The sequence below is a fragment of the Ranitomeya variabilis genome, chromosome 7 (genome assembly GCF_051348905.1).
Source record: "Ranitomeya variabilis isolate aRanVar5 chromosome 7, aRanVar5.hap1, whole genome shotgun sequence".
In the NCBI taxonomy this organism is placed as follows: domain Eukaryota; kingdom Metazoa; phylum Chordata; class Amphibia; order Anura; family Dendrobatidae; genus Ranitomeya; species Ranitomeya variabilis.
This window is the reverse complement of record NC_135238.1, coordinates 125,263,551-125,279,870: the sequence shown is the minus strand read 5'-3', so window position 1 is coordinate 125,279,870 and position 16,320 is coordinate 125,263,551. Positions and strand designations below refer to the sequence as shown.

Here is a 16,320-nt window from a genome sequence, read left to right as displayed (position 1 = left end):
AGCCCTGCTAGCACCGACGTTTATGTACAGTGGGCGGTCATGAAATGGTTAATATATGAACAAGGCAACAAATTTCAAGATGGCTTAGATGTCTTTATTAGGCCAAGCACATTTGTGTTTCTTCTCAATGGTGTACACTGTTCACAGTCTCTAAACACAGGAAAAAGGATATCTTAAAATTTGTAAATCAGACAAAATAATGTCGACTGCACTGCACCATATGGAGGGGGATTTTTTGTGCTAGGAACAGTGAATTGGGGGTCTTACATACAACTTACTAGAATACTGTAAAAGAGACCTTAAATGTTGTGGTCATACTTTATATTAGGAAAACTACCTGGCAACAGATTCCTTTAAATTGAAATGACCCGCAATTGGAAGCAAAATCACTATGTTAAAATAGAGATTTAAAAGAGACAAAGATACAGAAACTCAAAGCTACATATTCTATGCTCCTAGAATGAGTGCTGTCATCTTATCCTGGACCTTCGTTGTGTCTCCTAAATTTCTTATTTCTATTTCTTCCTTCGTTCCAGATTATAATTCAGGATCCTCAGCCGACTGGGCAGCTGACAATAACATTTCATTTGCGTACACCTTTGAATTAAGAGATGATGGTGAATTTGGATTTGAACTACCAGAAAATGAGATAAAACCTACTTGTGAAGAAACATTGACCGCTATGATGACCTTGTTTGAATACTTGGATGATAAATATTTGGAGCCACTTGACAGTGCAGTTGCTGTTGGCCCACTGAGGCTAAATATACTCCTAGCAATTTTTATCTGCTTATTCTATTCCATTCCTCTTTAATGATATAGTTTTCATATTCTTTTTTTATGTTAACTGTCTGTTATGTTAAAAGCTAAATAACTAAAGAGAATCCACGATTCTGTAAAAAAATTATAAATCTTCATTGTTTAGTACCCAGATGTTTCTCAACAATCAGTTATACAGTAGCTTTGCTTTATTTTCCAGTGATGTCTTATTTTGAGTCTGTTTATAGTTAACTGATTTTCTAATGTAAAAAATTATGCATAGATTTCTCAGATTGTTTTCGTTTTACTTTCAAACTATTCTATTCTTTAAATTAAATATCATTTCAAAAAAGTGTAATTGTCTACTCTAAACGCCAACTCCTCACAGGACCAAATAACCTCAAAATTCCAAGCGCCATCCATTGCTAACTCTAAAGCCATTAGTACCATTAGTATTTGTAAGACAAAACCAGAAGTTTAACAATCAGAGAGAAAGTATAATAGAAACACATCACCACTTCTGCATTTTTTACCCTCTCCTGGTTTTGGCTTAAAAATACTAATGTGAAGTACTGACCAAATACTGAACGTGTGAACATGTGCCAACCCCAGGGAACCGGTTGTTGCAGTGATGTTGCCTTCCTTTCGGGGAGGGTGATATCACGCTTGGAGACAAGGGAGGTTCTCTCTATCAGGTAAGGCACTCACATTCAACACATCTGAATCTAGGCCAAGAGGGGGAGCTCAGGACCTGGATTCAGGGGAACTTCCTTAGACTTTATGTATCCTGGTCTGGAGGAGGAGTCAGCCAGTCTGTGAGAGGAGAGGACAAGGACATCTTTAGCAGACATAGGGGCCGAGCAGCCAAGAAGGAGCTGCAACCCCTGAAAAGACTGATATCGTGAGGAGTTGAATAGTGGAGGAGCTAAGAGGGAAGAAGCACAGAGGAGGAAGTGGCTCAGGAGGGGAACAGCAGAAGGACACCCCAGGAGCCAGAGCGCAGAAGCCGGGTACCAGGAGCCTGAGGTCGTGTTGTCCTCTAGGACGAGTGACAGAACCGGAGGGCACAGGACTGTATGTCAATTGCCTGCATCAAGTCTGAGGTGAAGCAGTAACCTTAGAGCCCAGGTCAGGATAGAGACCCTATAAACAGGCTTGAACTGCCTATCGTACAGACATCTGTCTTGGGACAGGAGAGAGGGGACCTAATCAACTAAATAGCGCAAGTAGGAAAGGATCACGGACCTCACCTGGGAGAGGGATCTCCTATTGCTTCCAAGCCGGCCAGACGGCAGCTACCCTGCACTTGGTACCCTGGACTGAAGACTGCTATCATGAGTAAACCAGGTAAAGACTGCAACCTGTGTCCTCCTTCTTTGCCATACCATCCACCACACCATCGGTGCCCTACACCTGGGAAGCCCTGGGGACACCGCTTCACCTGTGGGAAGCGTCACCATCTTGCTGCCTAACATCACCCCAGAGGACCACTTTAAGCAGCGTCGGTCCTTACTGAAAACTACAGGTGGCATCATGAACAATAGACTTTATTCACAATACCCTTTAAAAAACCTTTCCCCTTTAATTGGGCACAAAGGGCCACGGACCGGGTCACAGCCACTGCTACATCCCCTTTAAGACCGGACCCGGTGCCGAGTGCCCCGCTGCCCTGGCGGGCGTTAAACATGTCCTTAGCCACATGCCCTTGAAATTATAGTGTTACCACACCAAGGAGACAGGTATATTTGGAATTAGACTTGTTGACCTAATTTGTATGTTTTGGCTTTTCCAGATTGTTCAGATTAGAGGGATCCATTAATCCCTCAAATAAACACTAGGATTAGGTATTAACAGTTTACTTGTAGACACACAAATACAGTGCCTTGCGAAAGTATTCGGCCCCCTGGAACTTTTCAACCTTTTCCCACATATCATGCTTCAAACATAAACATACCAAATGAAAATTTTTGGTGAAGAATCAACAACAAGTGGAACACAATTGTCAAGTTGAACAAAATTTATTGGTTATTTTAAATTTTTGTGGAAATTCAAAAACTGAAAAGTGCGGCGTGCAATATTATTCGGCCCCTTTAACTTAATACTTTGTTGCGCCAACTTTTGCTGTGATTACAACTGCAAGTCCCTTGGGGTATGTCAGTATCAGTTTTGTACATCGAGAGACTGAAATTCTTGCCCATTCTTCATTGACAAACAGCTCGAGCTCAGCGAGGTGTAATGGAGATTGTTTGTGAACATCAGTTTTCAGCTTTTTCCACAGATGCTCAATTGGATTGAGGTCTGGACTTTGACTTGGCCATTCTAACACCTGGATATGTTTATTTGTGAGCCATTTCATTGTAGATTTTGCTTTATGTTTGGGATCATTGTCTTGTTGGAAGACAAAGCTCCGTCCAAGTCTCAGGTCTTTTGCAGACTCCAACAGGTTTTCTTCAAGAATGGTCCTGTATTTGTCTCCATTAGTGTTGAGCGATACCTTCCGATACTTGAAAGTATCGGTATCGGATAGTATCGGCCGATATCCGAAAAATATCGGATATCGCCGATACCGATACCCGATACCAATACAAGTCAATGGGACACAAGTATCGGAAGCTATCCTGGATGGTTCCCAGGGTCTGAAGGAGAGGAAACTCTCCTTCAGGCCCTGGGATCCATATTCATGTAAAAAATAAAGAATTAAAATAAAAAATATGGATATACTCACCCGTCCGGCAGCCCCTGGACCTTACCGATGTAACCGGCAGCCTCCGTTCCTAAGAATGAGGAGTTTAGGACCTTCGATGACGTCGCGGCTTGTGATTGAATAATTCTTTATTTTTTACATGAATATGGATCCCAGGGCCTGAAGGAGAGTCTCCTCTCCTCCAGACCCTGGGAACCATACACTGGGAACTTCCGATTCCGATTTCCGATATCACAAAAATATCGGAACTCGGTATCGGAATTCCTATACAGTAAATATCGTCCGATACCCGATACTTGCGGTATCGGAATGCTCAACACTAGTCTCCATACATCTTCCCATCAATTTTAACCATCTTCCCTGTCCCTGCTGAAAAAAAGAAGACCCAAACCATGATGCTGCCACCACATTTTTAACAGTGGGGATGGTGTGTTCAGGGTGATGAGCTGTGTTGCCTTTACGCCAAACATATCGTTTGGCATTGTTGGCACAAAGTTCGATTTTGGTTTCATCTGACTCGAGCACCTTCTTCCACATGCTTGGTGTGTCTCCCAGGTGGCTTGTTGCAAACTTTAAACAACAGTTTTTATGGATATCTTTGAGAAATGGTTTTCTTCTTGCCATTCTTCTATAAAGGCCACATTTGTGCAGTGTATGACTGATTGTTGTCCTTTGGACAGACTGTCCCTCCTCAGCTGTAGATCTCTGCAGTTCATCCAGAGTGATCATGGGCCTCTTGGCTGCATCTCTGATCAGTCTTCTCCTTGTTTGAGATGAAAGTTTAGAGGGACAACCGGGTCTTGGCAGATTTCCAGTGGTATGATACTCCTTCCATTTCAATATGATCGCTTGCACAGTGCTCCTTGAGATGTTTAAAGTTTTGGAAATAATTTTGTATCCAAATACGGCTTTAAACTTCTTCACAACAGTATCACGGACCTGCCTGTTGTGTTCCTTGATCTTTATGATGCTCTCTGTGCTTCAAACATAACCCTGAGACTATCACAGAGCAGGTGCATTTATACGGAGACTTGATTAAACACAGGTGGATTATATTTATCATCATTAGGCATTTAGGACAACATTGGATCATTCAGAGATCCACAATGAACTTCTGGAGTGAGTTTGCTGCACCGAAAGTAAAGGGGCCGAATAATATTTCACTCCGCACTTTTCAGTTTTTGAATTTCCACAAAAATGTAAAATAACCAATACATTTCGTTCAACTTCACAATTGTTTTCCACTTGTTGTTGATTCTTCACCAAAAATTTGCATTTGGTATCTTTATGTTTGAAGCATGATATGTGGGAAAAGGTTGAAAAGTTCCAGGGGGCCGAATACTTTCGCAAGGCACTGTAAATGCAAATATTTGAGTTAAGCCTTATATAGACACCATGTTTTTAGGTCAGTGTTTTACCCAGATTTGTAAGCCAAAATCAGTTAAATTTACAAAGAGAAAAAGTAGAATTTAATTATTCACTTCTGTGTGTTTTACAGAAACTTCCAGTTTGGCTTACAAATACTGATAAAAAAACTGAGCAATAACTGTAATAGATGAAAAAAACAAACTAAAATTATATTTAAAAAAAAAATAGCGACAAGGTAAATAAAAATATGTAAAGAAAAAAGGAAAAAAATGTAAATTTATCATTAAATAGAATTTTTAATGAAATTGACTCCAAAAATATTTCTACTAAATACATAAAATGACGCCTCCCGAAGAAGCATTGTGAAATGCGCGTCGAGGCGGAGGGACGCCAGGGATCTTCCACACAGCCGACATTAGGTAATATGCCATTTGTTTCTTACTTCTTTGCGGCATTTAGTGCATTTAAACACTTTTGACATTCCACTAGGGACTTATTTCCCACTGAGTTATTCCCCAGTGAAAGTCAAGCATGCTAATGTAGCTAATATTTAGTCTTAACATATGGGGCATGATTGGGAATCCTCCCTTATGCGGGGTATTAGTGCAGTTTATGTGAATAGATTTTTTACAATGAATCATCACTGCACCTATTCTTAAGTGTTCACTTAATGTGTGGCCACTAGTCTGGAGCATCCTATGGCACTCTAGTCCCTCTATATTTGGATCTTGCACCTTTTCTTACTGTATGTATTTTAACCTATTTGGTAATAAAGAATTAAATTTTATCTTCAGTACCACTTTATTTGTGATCAAATAATTTTGATCGTCAAAACAGTGAAACGCATTTCTTGTTAGTGGTACACCACCCCCCTTTTTCCTTTTGGGGTGTTGTAATTTAGGGGCAACTTTTTTGTGATTTAAGTACATAAAATGAAAAATATTTGCCTCTCAAAATATTAGGCCTTCTTCAAAAGTTGTCACTGGGCTACCTCGACAGAGATGGGCCAGAAGATTGCAGCGTCCGGTTTCACAAACTCCTGCATTGGTTAGAGGCTCTTCACCATCTTAATAAACAGTGCAGATTTTGTCCTTGCTGACAGTGCAAGGATTAATCTGTTCAGTTGAAGGTCCTGGAGTTTTCCTGTCTGTATTGTTTCAACTGTTTAGTCTTTGCCAATCCTCTCTGATATATGTGCTCATCTCTGGCTCTTAGGATTGGCCAGTGTTAGTTTTTACTGTCTGGTTTGGAGTTGGAGGTGTAGATCGTGGTTGAAGTTAGCGTTTGAAGATTTGTTCAGGAGATTGTTGCTTGGAGTTTTGATTGTGTGCAAATACTGATCCTCTCCTATTTGGTTTCTCCTTCCTTTTATTTCCATGTGTTCCACTCTGTTATTTAGTGAGTGTATTTGGTATGATTATTCTCATTTATCTCTGTCCATCTTCCCTTGTATTTCGGGTTAGTGTTATCCTATACACTTCGGCTTCCCACCTCCCTGGGTGGAGGAGAGAAAGGATTGATATAGGAGCATAGCAAGGCCCATGAATCCAGCATCACTACCTTCAGGAGTAATCCGGGGGGCATGGATAGACTATGTACACAAAAAAAAGGTCAAATACCATCAGTTTTTTTATCCAATTTTAATCAATGTCATGGTCCCAAACAGTAGAGTTTAACCACAAGATGAGCGATCTTTAGAAATTTGAATTTGTTAACCTCACTGAATTTCCCTTAAAATTTATTTTTTGGGGGATAAAATTCACTCAGAAAGCATAATTAAAAAGCCTCGGACTGCCTAGAAAATATGTGTAGAACACTCCGATTTCCCCTTGGAGTCAGTTGAACATGTGGAGACTTGGGGGTCAGTGGGTGCCCTGGTTCACCAGCTGAAACCGCATGGATCAGGGATTGTCCCGCCGAAAGCCCACTCTCGCTTTTAACGTAGGCATAGCGCTACTCAGACAACACAGGGTGAGGGTAAAACAATATGGCAATGCTTTATTGAACCACAAAACAGGCAGATAACACGTAGAAGAGTCGCACCAAAATTCCCCAAGATGGCGCTCATTACAGAGTCTCACCTTTCCGCTGACTCGCCAAGATAATGGCAGCTGTTACTTCAGAGATCCCAGGGGTGACTGCCCCACCTGTGGCACACAGATAGAGAGCTGGCAATGACAAGCGTAGGATGTTATGGTATATAGAACCAAATTCATTGCACACACTTCTGTATAATAATGCAAAGGGATTTTTATTGAGGTTCATTACAAAATTCAAAGATTGCAAAAACAAGGGAGTGAATCAGGTTGCTATTACAAATAGGCGACTAAGAAATGTGCTAGTCGTTTCGACCCATCCCGGGTCTTACTCATTAAGTCGCTTTAGTCACAGAAAAGAAGGAATATCACTTCTATTTAGGGTAGAGAGGAAAATGTTTCTTGTAAGTACTTCCCTGCAGATACTTGGCTGCCGAGTGAGGAGGGGAGTTTGATAGGAGGGTTGCTGTGAAACCTCCTGGTCTAGACGTTTAGGTATGCGGTGCTCCCAAGAGTGCCGCAAAAAACAAGCCTTCACTTGGCCATTTTGACCAAAAAATAAAAAAGTTATGGCTCTGGGAAGAAGGGAAGCAAAAAATGAATATGCAAAGCCAAAAATACCTCTGCAAAATAAGACTTTTAGGCAACCTTCCTAAATTGTTTATATGGTCTAAAAATTATCACTTTTGGTGGGCAGATGCGTGCATTGCTGTTATTTATAGATAGGTGATGCAAGTGGAAAAAGCTGTAGCATTTTCATAATCTTTTATGTGACCACAACTGCGGGACCGTGGGCTGGCTACAGTGCTGAGAGAGTACGGTAAACTGGACAAACTGCTGGACCACAAGGGAGGTGCAGGTGGAGATGTTACGGTGGATTGAGAAAGTTGTGGTGTACTTGTTCTCTGAGATCAGTCAAAAACAGCAGGCATGTCAGCTTCAGTTACAGCAGAAGGCGGGCTCTCAGTCAGCATGACTGGAGCCAGTAAAGAACCCAAGATTCTGTGGTTGGAAACCTGCGTCACTGTAATAATTATAGGGGATAACTCAGGAGACTCTTTGCTTGGAACAAGACAACTACAGGACACAGTTTTATAAGTGGTAAAGTCTATATTATAACACGGTAATTCAAACAGGTGCAGAGAGAAACTCAAGTCCACAACACTTGGTGTAGATATTAAACGCAGCTTAACAGTCTATAGGAAACTTCAGAGGAAAATGCAATCACGCAGAAAGTCTATGAAGCACAGTTATTCTTGAGGATACTTGACATGAATAAGTCCTTGTTTTAGTCCAAACACAGATAGATATGCTTATAAGGCAGTTCAAGCAATGTCTTATCTCAACCAGGAAGGCCTGGGTGATAGTCTTACGTTTAAGCAGAGCAGCAACAGCTTACATGTCCAGCAAATGCAGATGGGAGTAAACATGAGCAGCAGATGAAGGAGGATTACTGGAAACTGGTGTATGCAGCAGGAACTCAGAGCAGAGTAGCAGGATCACCACACAGGTTCACAGGAGCAGGGATATAGCCAGGGAGTCATCAGAGTCAGGAGCTAGATGCAAGGCAGAATACTCTAGCACAGACTGAAGGCTGGGGTGGAGTTTTATAGCAGGAAGACACAGTGCACATGAGACCAAAGACACCATCTTGGAAAAGGGCAGTAATGCACAAAAGGTAATAAAAATGTTCAGAGTCCTGACATTACTCCCTCCTTAGAAGCGGCCTCAGGACGATCCTGGACATGGTTTCTCAGGGAATCTCTGATGAAAACGAGAAATCTTCTGTTGGGCATTGATGTTCTCCACAGGTTCCCAAGAGTCTTCCTCAGGGGGATATCCTGCCATCTTATCAGATATTAGATCCGATTCCTGCGAATCCTGGAATCAATAATTTCCTCCATCACAAATTGTTCTTGCCCATCAATCACCACAGGCTGCGGAGGTGGCACAACACGTCCCTGGAAGGTATTAGGAGATACAGGCTTTAGTAAAGATACATGAAAAACTGGGTGTACCTTCATAGTCCTAGGCAGCTTCAGCCGGCAGGCCACAGAGCTCACAATACCGTTGATCTTGAAAGGGCCAATGAATTTCTATCCAAGTTTTTGTGAAGGAACATTTAACTTCAGATTCTTAGTTGCTAATGCAGCGCCCCAGAGTCATGGTCATTGCAGTAATGTCGCTCTTCCACCAGGGAGAGTGATATTACGTCTGATGGTACTAAAGGAGTTCACCTGACCAGGTATCACAAGTCACACACTACACTTCACACTCCAGTCCACCAGGGGGAGCCTTGCTTCTATCTATTAGGGCACTCCTCACACACGGGTAAAACTGGTGGGTTGGATAGGAAGTCAGGCAGAAGCTACCTGGGTTTGACCCAGAGAGGACCTGTCAGGCAGACAGGGGGAGAAGGAGGAACATCTGAGCTGCAGAAAGAGGGTCCCTGTCAGGGGTGGGATCCTGATAGAGGCCAAGCACGAGATAGAATGTTACGGAGCTGCGCCTGCACCCATTGCGGCAGCATCCTAAGAAAGGACATGAAGAGAGGTGTATTGTGGAGAGTGAGATACGAAGTCACAGCACAAGGAGATAATACCGGGAGGAGTTCGGCCCCAAGATCGGCAGCCTCCTTCTGAGGCATGTAGCCGGTGGTCGGAACACCAAGGGAGTAATTGACTTTACGTATTACTTCAGAGACCGGCTGGACAGTCAAATCCAAGTTGGCTGCCCTACCTTAATACCTAAGAAGACACGGAGGCAAATTGTGGGAGAGGGGCGTCACTAGGGTCCCTATAAAAAAGCTGCAGGCCTACCCCGTCATATGGGTTGTCCTATCCATACCATCTGGGGGACAGAGAGAGAGAACATCAGAAACATCCACGAAAGTTGTGAGGACTATCCCGTGGCACTCAGCAGGGAGGTACTACAACACACAGGCGCTAGCAGGAAGGCTACTGATTTCCACTTGGGTAAGGGAACTCTGGATGTGCCTTCAGACCGGCCGGACTCTGCCTGCTCTGTGAATGGTACTTTGGACTGTGGACTCTGAAGTCTTCAGTAAAAGGTAAAGAGACTGCAACCTTTGTGTCCTTGTTATTCATTGCACCTTAGGGTACTGTCACACAGTGCAATTTTGATCGCTACGACGGTACGATTCGTGAGGTTCTAGCGATATCGTTACGATATCGCAGTGTCTGACACGCAGCAGCGATCAGGGACCCTGCTGAGAATCGTACGTCGTAGCAGATCATTTGGAACTTTCTTTCGTCGCTTGATCACCCGCTGACATCGCTGGATCGTTGTGTGTGACACCGATCCAGCGATGTGTTCGCTTGTAACCAGGGTAAACATCGGGTAACTAAGCGCAGGGCCGCGCTTAGTAACCCGATGTTTACCCTTTTTACCAGCGTAAAAGTAAAAAAAACAAACAGTACATACTCACATTCCGGTGTCTGTCCTCCGGCGTCTCAGCTTCTCTGCACTGTGAGCGCCTGCCGGACGTCACCGCTCTGCTTTCCGGCTATGGTGCTTACACAGTGGAGAGAAGCAGAACGCCGGGGGACAGACACCGGAATGTAAGTATGTACTGTTTGTTTTTTTTACGTTTACGCTGGTAACCAGGGTAAACATCGGGTTACTAAGCGTGGCCCTGCGCTTAGTAACCCGATGTTTACCCTGGTTACCCGGGGACTTCGGCATCGCTCCAGCGCCGTGATTGCAACGTGTGACCGCAGTCTACGACGCTGGAGCGATAATCATACGACGCTGCGACGTCACGGATCGTGCCGTCGTAGCGATCAAAATTGCACTGTGTGACAGTACCCTTACATCTTTCACCATCAACACCTACACATCTGGGAAGCCCTGGGGACATACTTCACTTGTGGGAAGGTATACCATCTAGCTGCCATTCCATCACCCCAGTGGACCCCCCTAGCAGCGTTGGTCACCATGACCGAATACCCCAGGTGGCGTCACGAACACCAGACAAACTACACCTTTAATTGGACGCCCCTCAAAGGGCCACGGACCGGGTCGGGCCACCGTGACATCCCCAGAACTGAGAGGGACCCGGTACCGAGTACCCCATTGCCCTGACGTGGGGGCGCTCCACTAACCACACGGAATCTCCTACCTTGAACATGGGTGCAGGTTTACGGAATCTATCAGCCGATCTCTTAAGGCCCCGTCACACACAGCGACGCTGCAGCGATACAGACAACGATGCTGATCGCTGCAGCGTCGCTGTTTTGTCACTGTGTGGTCGCTGGGGAGCTGTCACACAGACCGCTCTCCAGCGACCAATGATGCCGAAGTCCCCTGGTAACCAGGGTAAACATCGGGTTACTAAGCGCAGGGCCGCGCTTAGTAACCCGATGTTTACCCTGGTTACCAGCGTAAAAGTAAAAAAAAAAAGCACTACATACTCACATTCCGGTGTCTGTCCCCCGGCGTTCTGCTTCTCTGCACTGTGTAAGCACAGCGGCCGGAAAGCAGAGCGGTGACGTCACCGCTGTGCTGTGTTTTCCGGCTGGCCGGCGCTCACAGTGCAGAGAAGCACAGCGCCGGGGGACAGACACCGGAATGTGAGTATGTACTGTTTGGTTTTTTTTACTTTTACGCTGGTAACCAGGGTAAACATCGGGTTACTAAGCGCGGCCCTGCGCTTAGTAACCCGATTTTTACCCTGGTTACCAGTGAAGACATCGCTGAATCCGTGTCACACACCGATTCAGCGATGTCAGCGGGACCTCAACGACCAAAAAAAGGTCCAGGCCATTCCGACATGACCAGCGATCTCACAGCAGGGGCCTGGTCGCTGGTACGTGTCACACATAGCGAGATCGCTACTGAGGTCGCTGTTGCGTCACAAAACTTGTGACTCAGCAGCGATCTCGCTAGCGATCTCGCTATGTGAGACGGGGCCTTTATAAAGTTATTGAGCTGTGGTCAGGGATTCCTTCAGAACCTCCAGATTTTGCCTCATCGCAGTCAGCCTTTCCTCCACTGCCGGAACCGGAGAATTAATTGGAGACCTAGCTAAGATACACGGATAATAACCCAGATTGGCAAAGAAAGGTGTAAATTTAGTGGAGGCACTCTGAGAATTGTTATATGAAAATTCAGCTAACGGCAGCAACTTCAACCAATCATCCTGGAGATGGCTGACATAGCATCTTAGATATTGTTCCAGCGTCTGGTTGGTCCGCTAAGTCTGACCATTTGTCTGGGGATGGTAAGCGGAAGAGAGACAGACATTAATATTGAGTGCAGAGCAAAACACCTTCCAGAATCTTGAAGTGAACTGTACTCCACGGTCAGAGATGATCTCATCCGGGACCCCATGCAACCGAAAGACATTCTGTATAACCAAGTTCACTGTATCTTTAGCTGAAGGGAGGCCGGCAAGCGGAACAAAATGAGCAGCTTTAGTCAGGCGATCAACTACCACCATGATTGTATTCATGCCCCCGATGTAGGCAGCTCCACAATAAAGTCCATTGATATAGACCCCCAAGGGCGGGACGGAACAGGTAATGGTTGTAGAAGGCCCGTAGGTGCCACATGAGGAGTCTTGTAACGAGCACATACCTAGCAAGAGAGAACACACTGTTTGGTATCCTTCAGGCAAGTTGGCCACCAGAAGAATCGGCTCAGGAACTCTTGTGTCTTCTGTACCCCCCTGTGACCAGCCAACTTGGAGTCATGTACCAACTTGAGGATCTGCAGACGGACGACCTCAGGGACGTAGATATGTCGATCTCTGAACCACATGCCACCCTTAAAGACAAGATTAATATCCACAGGTGGGTTGGCCAGAAATACATCACCATCATAAGCCTCCCTGCACTCCTCCCACAAGTCCTGATCGTGGATAACTCCGATGAAATTGGCATCAGATAGATTGGTCTTGGACGGGGCTCCAGGTACGGAATCCGCAGCATGGATTCGGGATAAACCATCAGCCTTCCCATTACGAGAACCTGGACGGTATGAGATAACAAAGTTAAATTGATTTAAAAATAAGTTCCAACGAGCCTGACGAGGAGAAAGACATCTAGCGGATCTAAGGAACTCTAAATTGTGATGGTCAGTTAGCACTATGATCTGTTGTGCAGCTCCTTGGAGATGATGCCTCCATTCTTTGAAAGCCGCAATAATAGCCAGCAATTCCTTGTCTCCCACATCGTAATTCTTCTCTGCTGAGGTTAGTCTACGGGAAAAGAAAGCACAAGGATGTAGCAGACCCTTCTCTCCAGTTCTTTGGGAGAGAATAACCCCCAAAGCATTATAAGAAGCGTCCACCTCCACAATGAAAGAAAGTGTTGGATCTGGGTGTATCAACAGCTGTGCTGATGTGAAACAGATCTTAAGCTGATCAAAAGCTTCTTGAGCCTGTGGGCTTTTCTTCCTTTGTCAAGGAAGTAATGGGACGGACAATATCAGAAACATTTTGAATGAAGCGTCTGTAGAAATTTGCAAAACCAATAAAACTTTGGACCTCCTTAATAGGGTTGAGCGACTTTCATTTTTTTAAGATCGAGTCGGGTTTTGTGAAACCCGACTTTGTCCAGAGTCGAGTCGAGTGCAGTCGGCCGATTATCGCTAAAAGTCGGGGATCGACCGAAACACGAAACCCAATGCAAGTCAACGGGGAAGCATAGTCGGCAGTGAGTGGAGGCCAGGAAAACACCTACAGTGCCCATTTTAATGCCAAAAACATCCATTCTTGTTTCTGAAGCTTGTCAATCTTAATTAACTTTATAATAATAGTTGGGCATAGGAAATTGGGGGTCATTTGGCAAAAGTTGTGGGGGGTAGGGCTTGTTCAAGGCTTTAGTGGGCCCAGGAAACGTGGACTACGTCACGGCGGTGGAGCAGGGAGAGATAAGTATTTCAACGTTGCAAGTGCTGTGATCCTGAGCAAGCAGGGGGGGCCCACTCGTTCGCATTGGCACTGGCACAGGGCCCCTCAAAGTACGGCGGTGTGTTTGCATGGCGGGGGCGCCTCCCACCAGCAGCGACACTTTTGCGTACTCTGAGGGGCCCTGTGCCAGTGACGTCGCCAACGAGTATGCCCCCCCCCACTTGATGAAGGAACCTGCACTTTCATCTGCACCTTCCTCTTTGTCCCTGTGTAAGGTGGTATAACATGCGGGAAGGGGAAACTTACTTTCAGCAGGGTCAGATTCTGGCTGTGTAGAGTGCAAGGGGAATGTAGTGGTCTAGGTCAATGTACCAGCAGACTCATCTAGCAGTGCCTGGGCAATGGGCAGGATGAGGAGGAAACAGATATAGGGGCAAAGAATAAAGTAGGCTAAATGCAGTTCAAAATTGGTAACAGGACTAAACAGGCGGCATTGCTTTGTTCACATGTAGCAAACCCAAGAGCAGCAGACACTGTTTCAAGGGCCCAACCACACTAGTAGGCCAAATGCAGTTTAATATCTGATAGTATAGGCCAAAAGCCAGAAGGTAGAAGCTCAGCTTTATTCAGTTGAGGACAACACCAGGCAGGGGCAGACACCGTTAGTAGGCCGGAACCACCAATTTTTTAAAAAACAGCAGTTAATCAGAGCCAGAAGGTAGAAGCTCAGCTTTATTCAGTTGAGGACAACACCAGGCAGGGGCAGACACCGTTAGTAGTCCCATAACCAACAATCTTTTAAAAAACAGCACTTAATTAGAGCCAGAAGGTAGAAGCTCAGCTTTATTCAGTTGAGGACAACACCAGGCAGGGGCAGACACCGTTAGTAGGCCGGAAACACCAATTTTATAAAAAACAGCAGTTAATCAGAGCCAGAAGGTAGAAGCTCAGCTTTATTCAGTTGAGGACAACACCAGGCAGGGGCAGACACCGTTAGTAGGCCCATAACCAACAATCTTTTAAAAAACAGCACTTAATGAGAGCCAGAAGGTAGAAGCTCAGCTTTATTCAGTTGAGGACAACACCAGGCAGGGGCAGACACCGTTAGTAGGTCGGAAACACCAATTTTTTAAAAAACAGCAGTTAATCAGAGCCAGAAGGTATAAGCTCAGCTTTATTCAGTTGAGGACAACACCAGGCAGGGGCAGACACCGTTAGTAGGCCGGAAACACCAATTTTTTAAAAAACAGCAGTTAATCAGAGCCAGAAGGTAGAAGCTCAGCTTTATTCAGTTGAGGACAACACCAGGCAGGGGCAGACACCGTTAGTAGGCCGGAAACACCAATTTTATAAAAAACAGCAGTTAATCAGAGCCAGAAGGTAGAAGCTCAGCTTTATTCAGTTGAGGACAACACCAGGCAGGGGCAGACACCGTTAGTAGGCCGGAAACACCAATTTCTTAAAAAACAGCAGTTAATCAGAGCCAGAAGGTAGAAGCTCAGCTTTATTCAGTTGAGGACAACACCAGGCAGGGGCAGACACCGTTAGTAGGCCGGAAACACCAATTTTACAAAAAACAGCAGTTAATCAGAGCCAGAAGGTAGAAGCTCAGCTTTATTCAGTTGAGGACAACACCAGGCAGGGGCAGACACCGTTAGTAGGCCGGAAACACCAATTTTATAAAAAACAGCAGTTAATCAGAGCCAGAAGGTAGAACCTCAGCTTTATTCAGTTGAGGACAACACCAGGCAGGGGCAGACACCGTTAGTAGGCCGGAAACACCAATTTTTTAAAAAACAGCAGTTAATCAGAGCGAGAAGGTAGAAGCTCAGCTTTATTCAGTTGAGGACAACACCAGGCAGGGGCAGACACCGTTAGTAGGCCGGAAACACCAATTTTATAAAAAACAGCAGTTAATCAGAGCCAGAAGGTAGAAGCTCAGCTTTATTCAGTTGAGGACAACACCAGGCAGGGGCAGACACCGTTAGTAGGCCGGAAACACCAATTTTATAAAAAACAGCAGTTAATCAGAGCCAGAAGGTAGAAGCTCAGCTTTATTCAGTTGAGGACAACACCAGGCAGGGGCAGACACCGTTAGTAGGCCGGAAACACCAATTTTTTAAAAAACAGCAGTTAATCAGAGCCAGAAGGTAGAAGCTCAGCTTTATTCAGTTGAGGACAACACCAGGCAGGGGCAGACACCGTTAGTAGGCCGGAAACACCAATTTTTTAAAAAACAGCAGTTAATCAGAGCCAGAAGGTAGAAGCTCAGCTTTATTCAGTTGAGGACAACACCAGGCAGGGGCAGACACCGTTAGTAGGCCGGAAACACCAATTTTTTAAAAAACAGCAGTTAATCAGAGCCAGAAGGTAGAAGCTCAGCTTTATTCAGTTGAGGACAACACCAGGCAGGGGCAGACACCGTTAGTAGGCCCATAACCAACAATCTTTTAAAAAACAGCACTTAATGAGAGCCAGAAGGTAGAAGCTCAGCTTTATTCAGTTGAGGACAACACCAGGCAGGGGCAGACACCGTTAGTAGGCCGGAAACACCAATTTTTTAAAAAACAGCAGTTAAT

The 16,320-nt window shown here is 44.9% G+C and overlaps 1 protein-coding gene across 1 annotated transcript in view; it reads left to right on the top strand.

Moving 5' to 3' along the window:
• LOC143786364 (carboxypeptidase O-like) overlaps positions 1-1,116 on the top strand; it is a 220,049-nt gene extending 218,933 nt beyond the window's left edge. The window contains exon 11 of the mRNA XM_077275700.1: positions 537-1,116. Coding sequence (XP_077131815.1) covers positions 537-814 — 278 coding nt within the window. The 3' untranslated portion in view covers positions 815-1,116. The remainder of the gene's footprint in view (positions 1-536) is intronic.
• Positions 1,117-16,320: the final 15,204 nt, after the last annotated feature.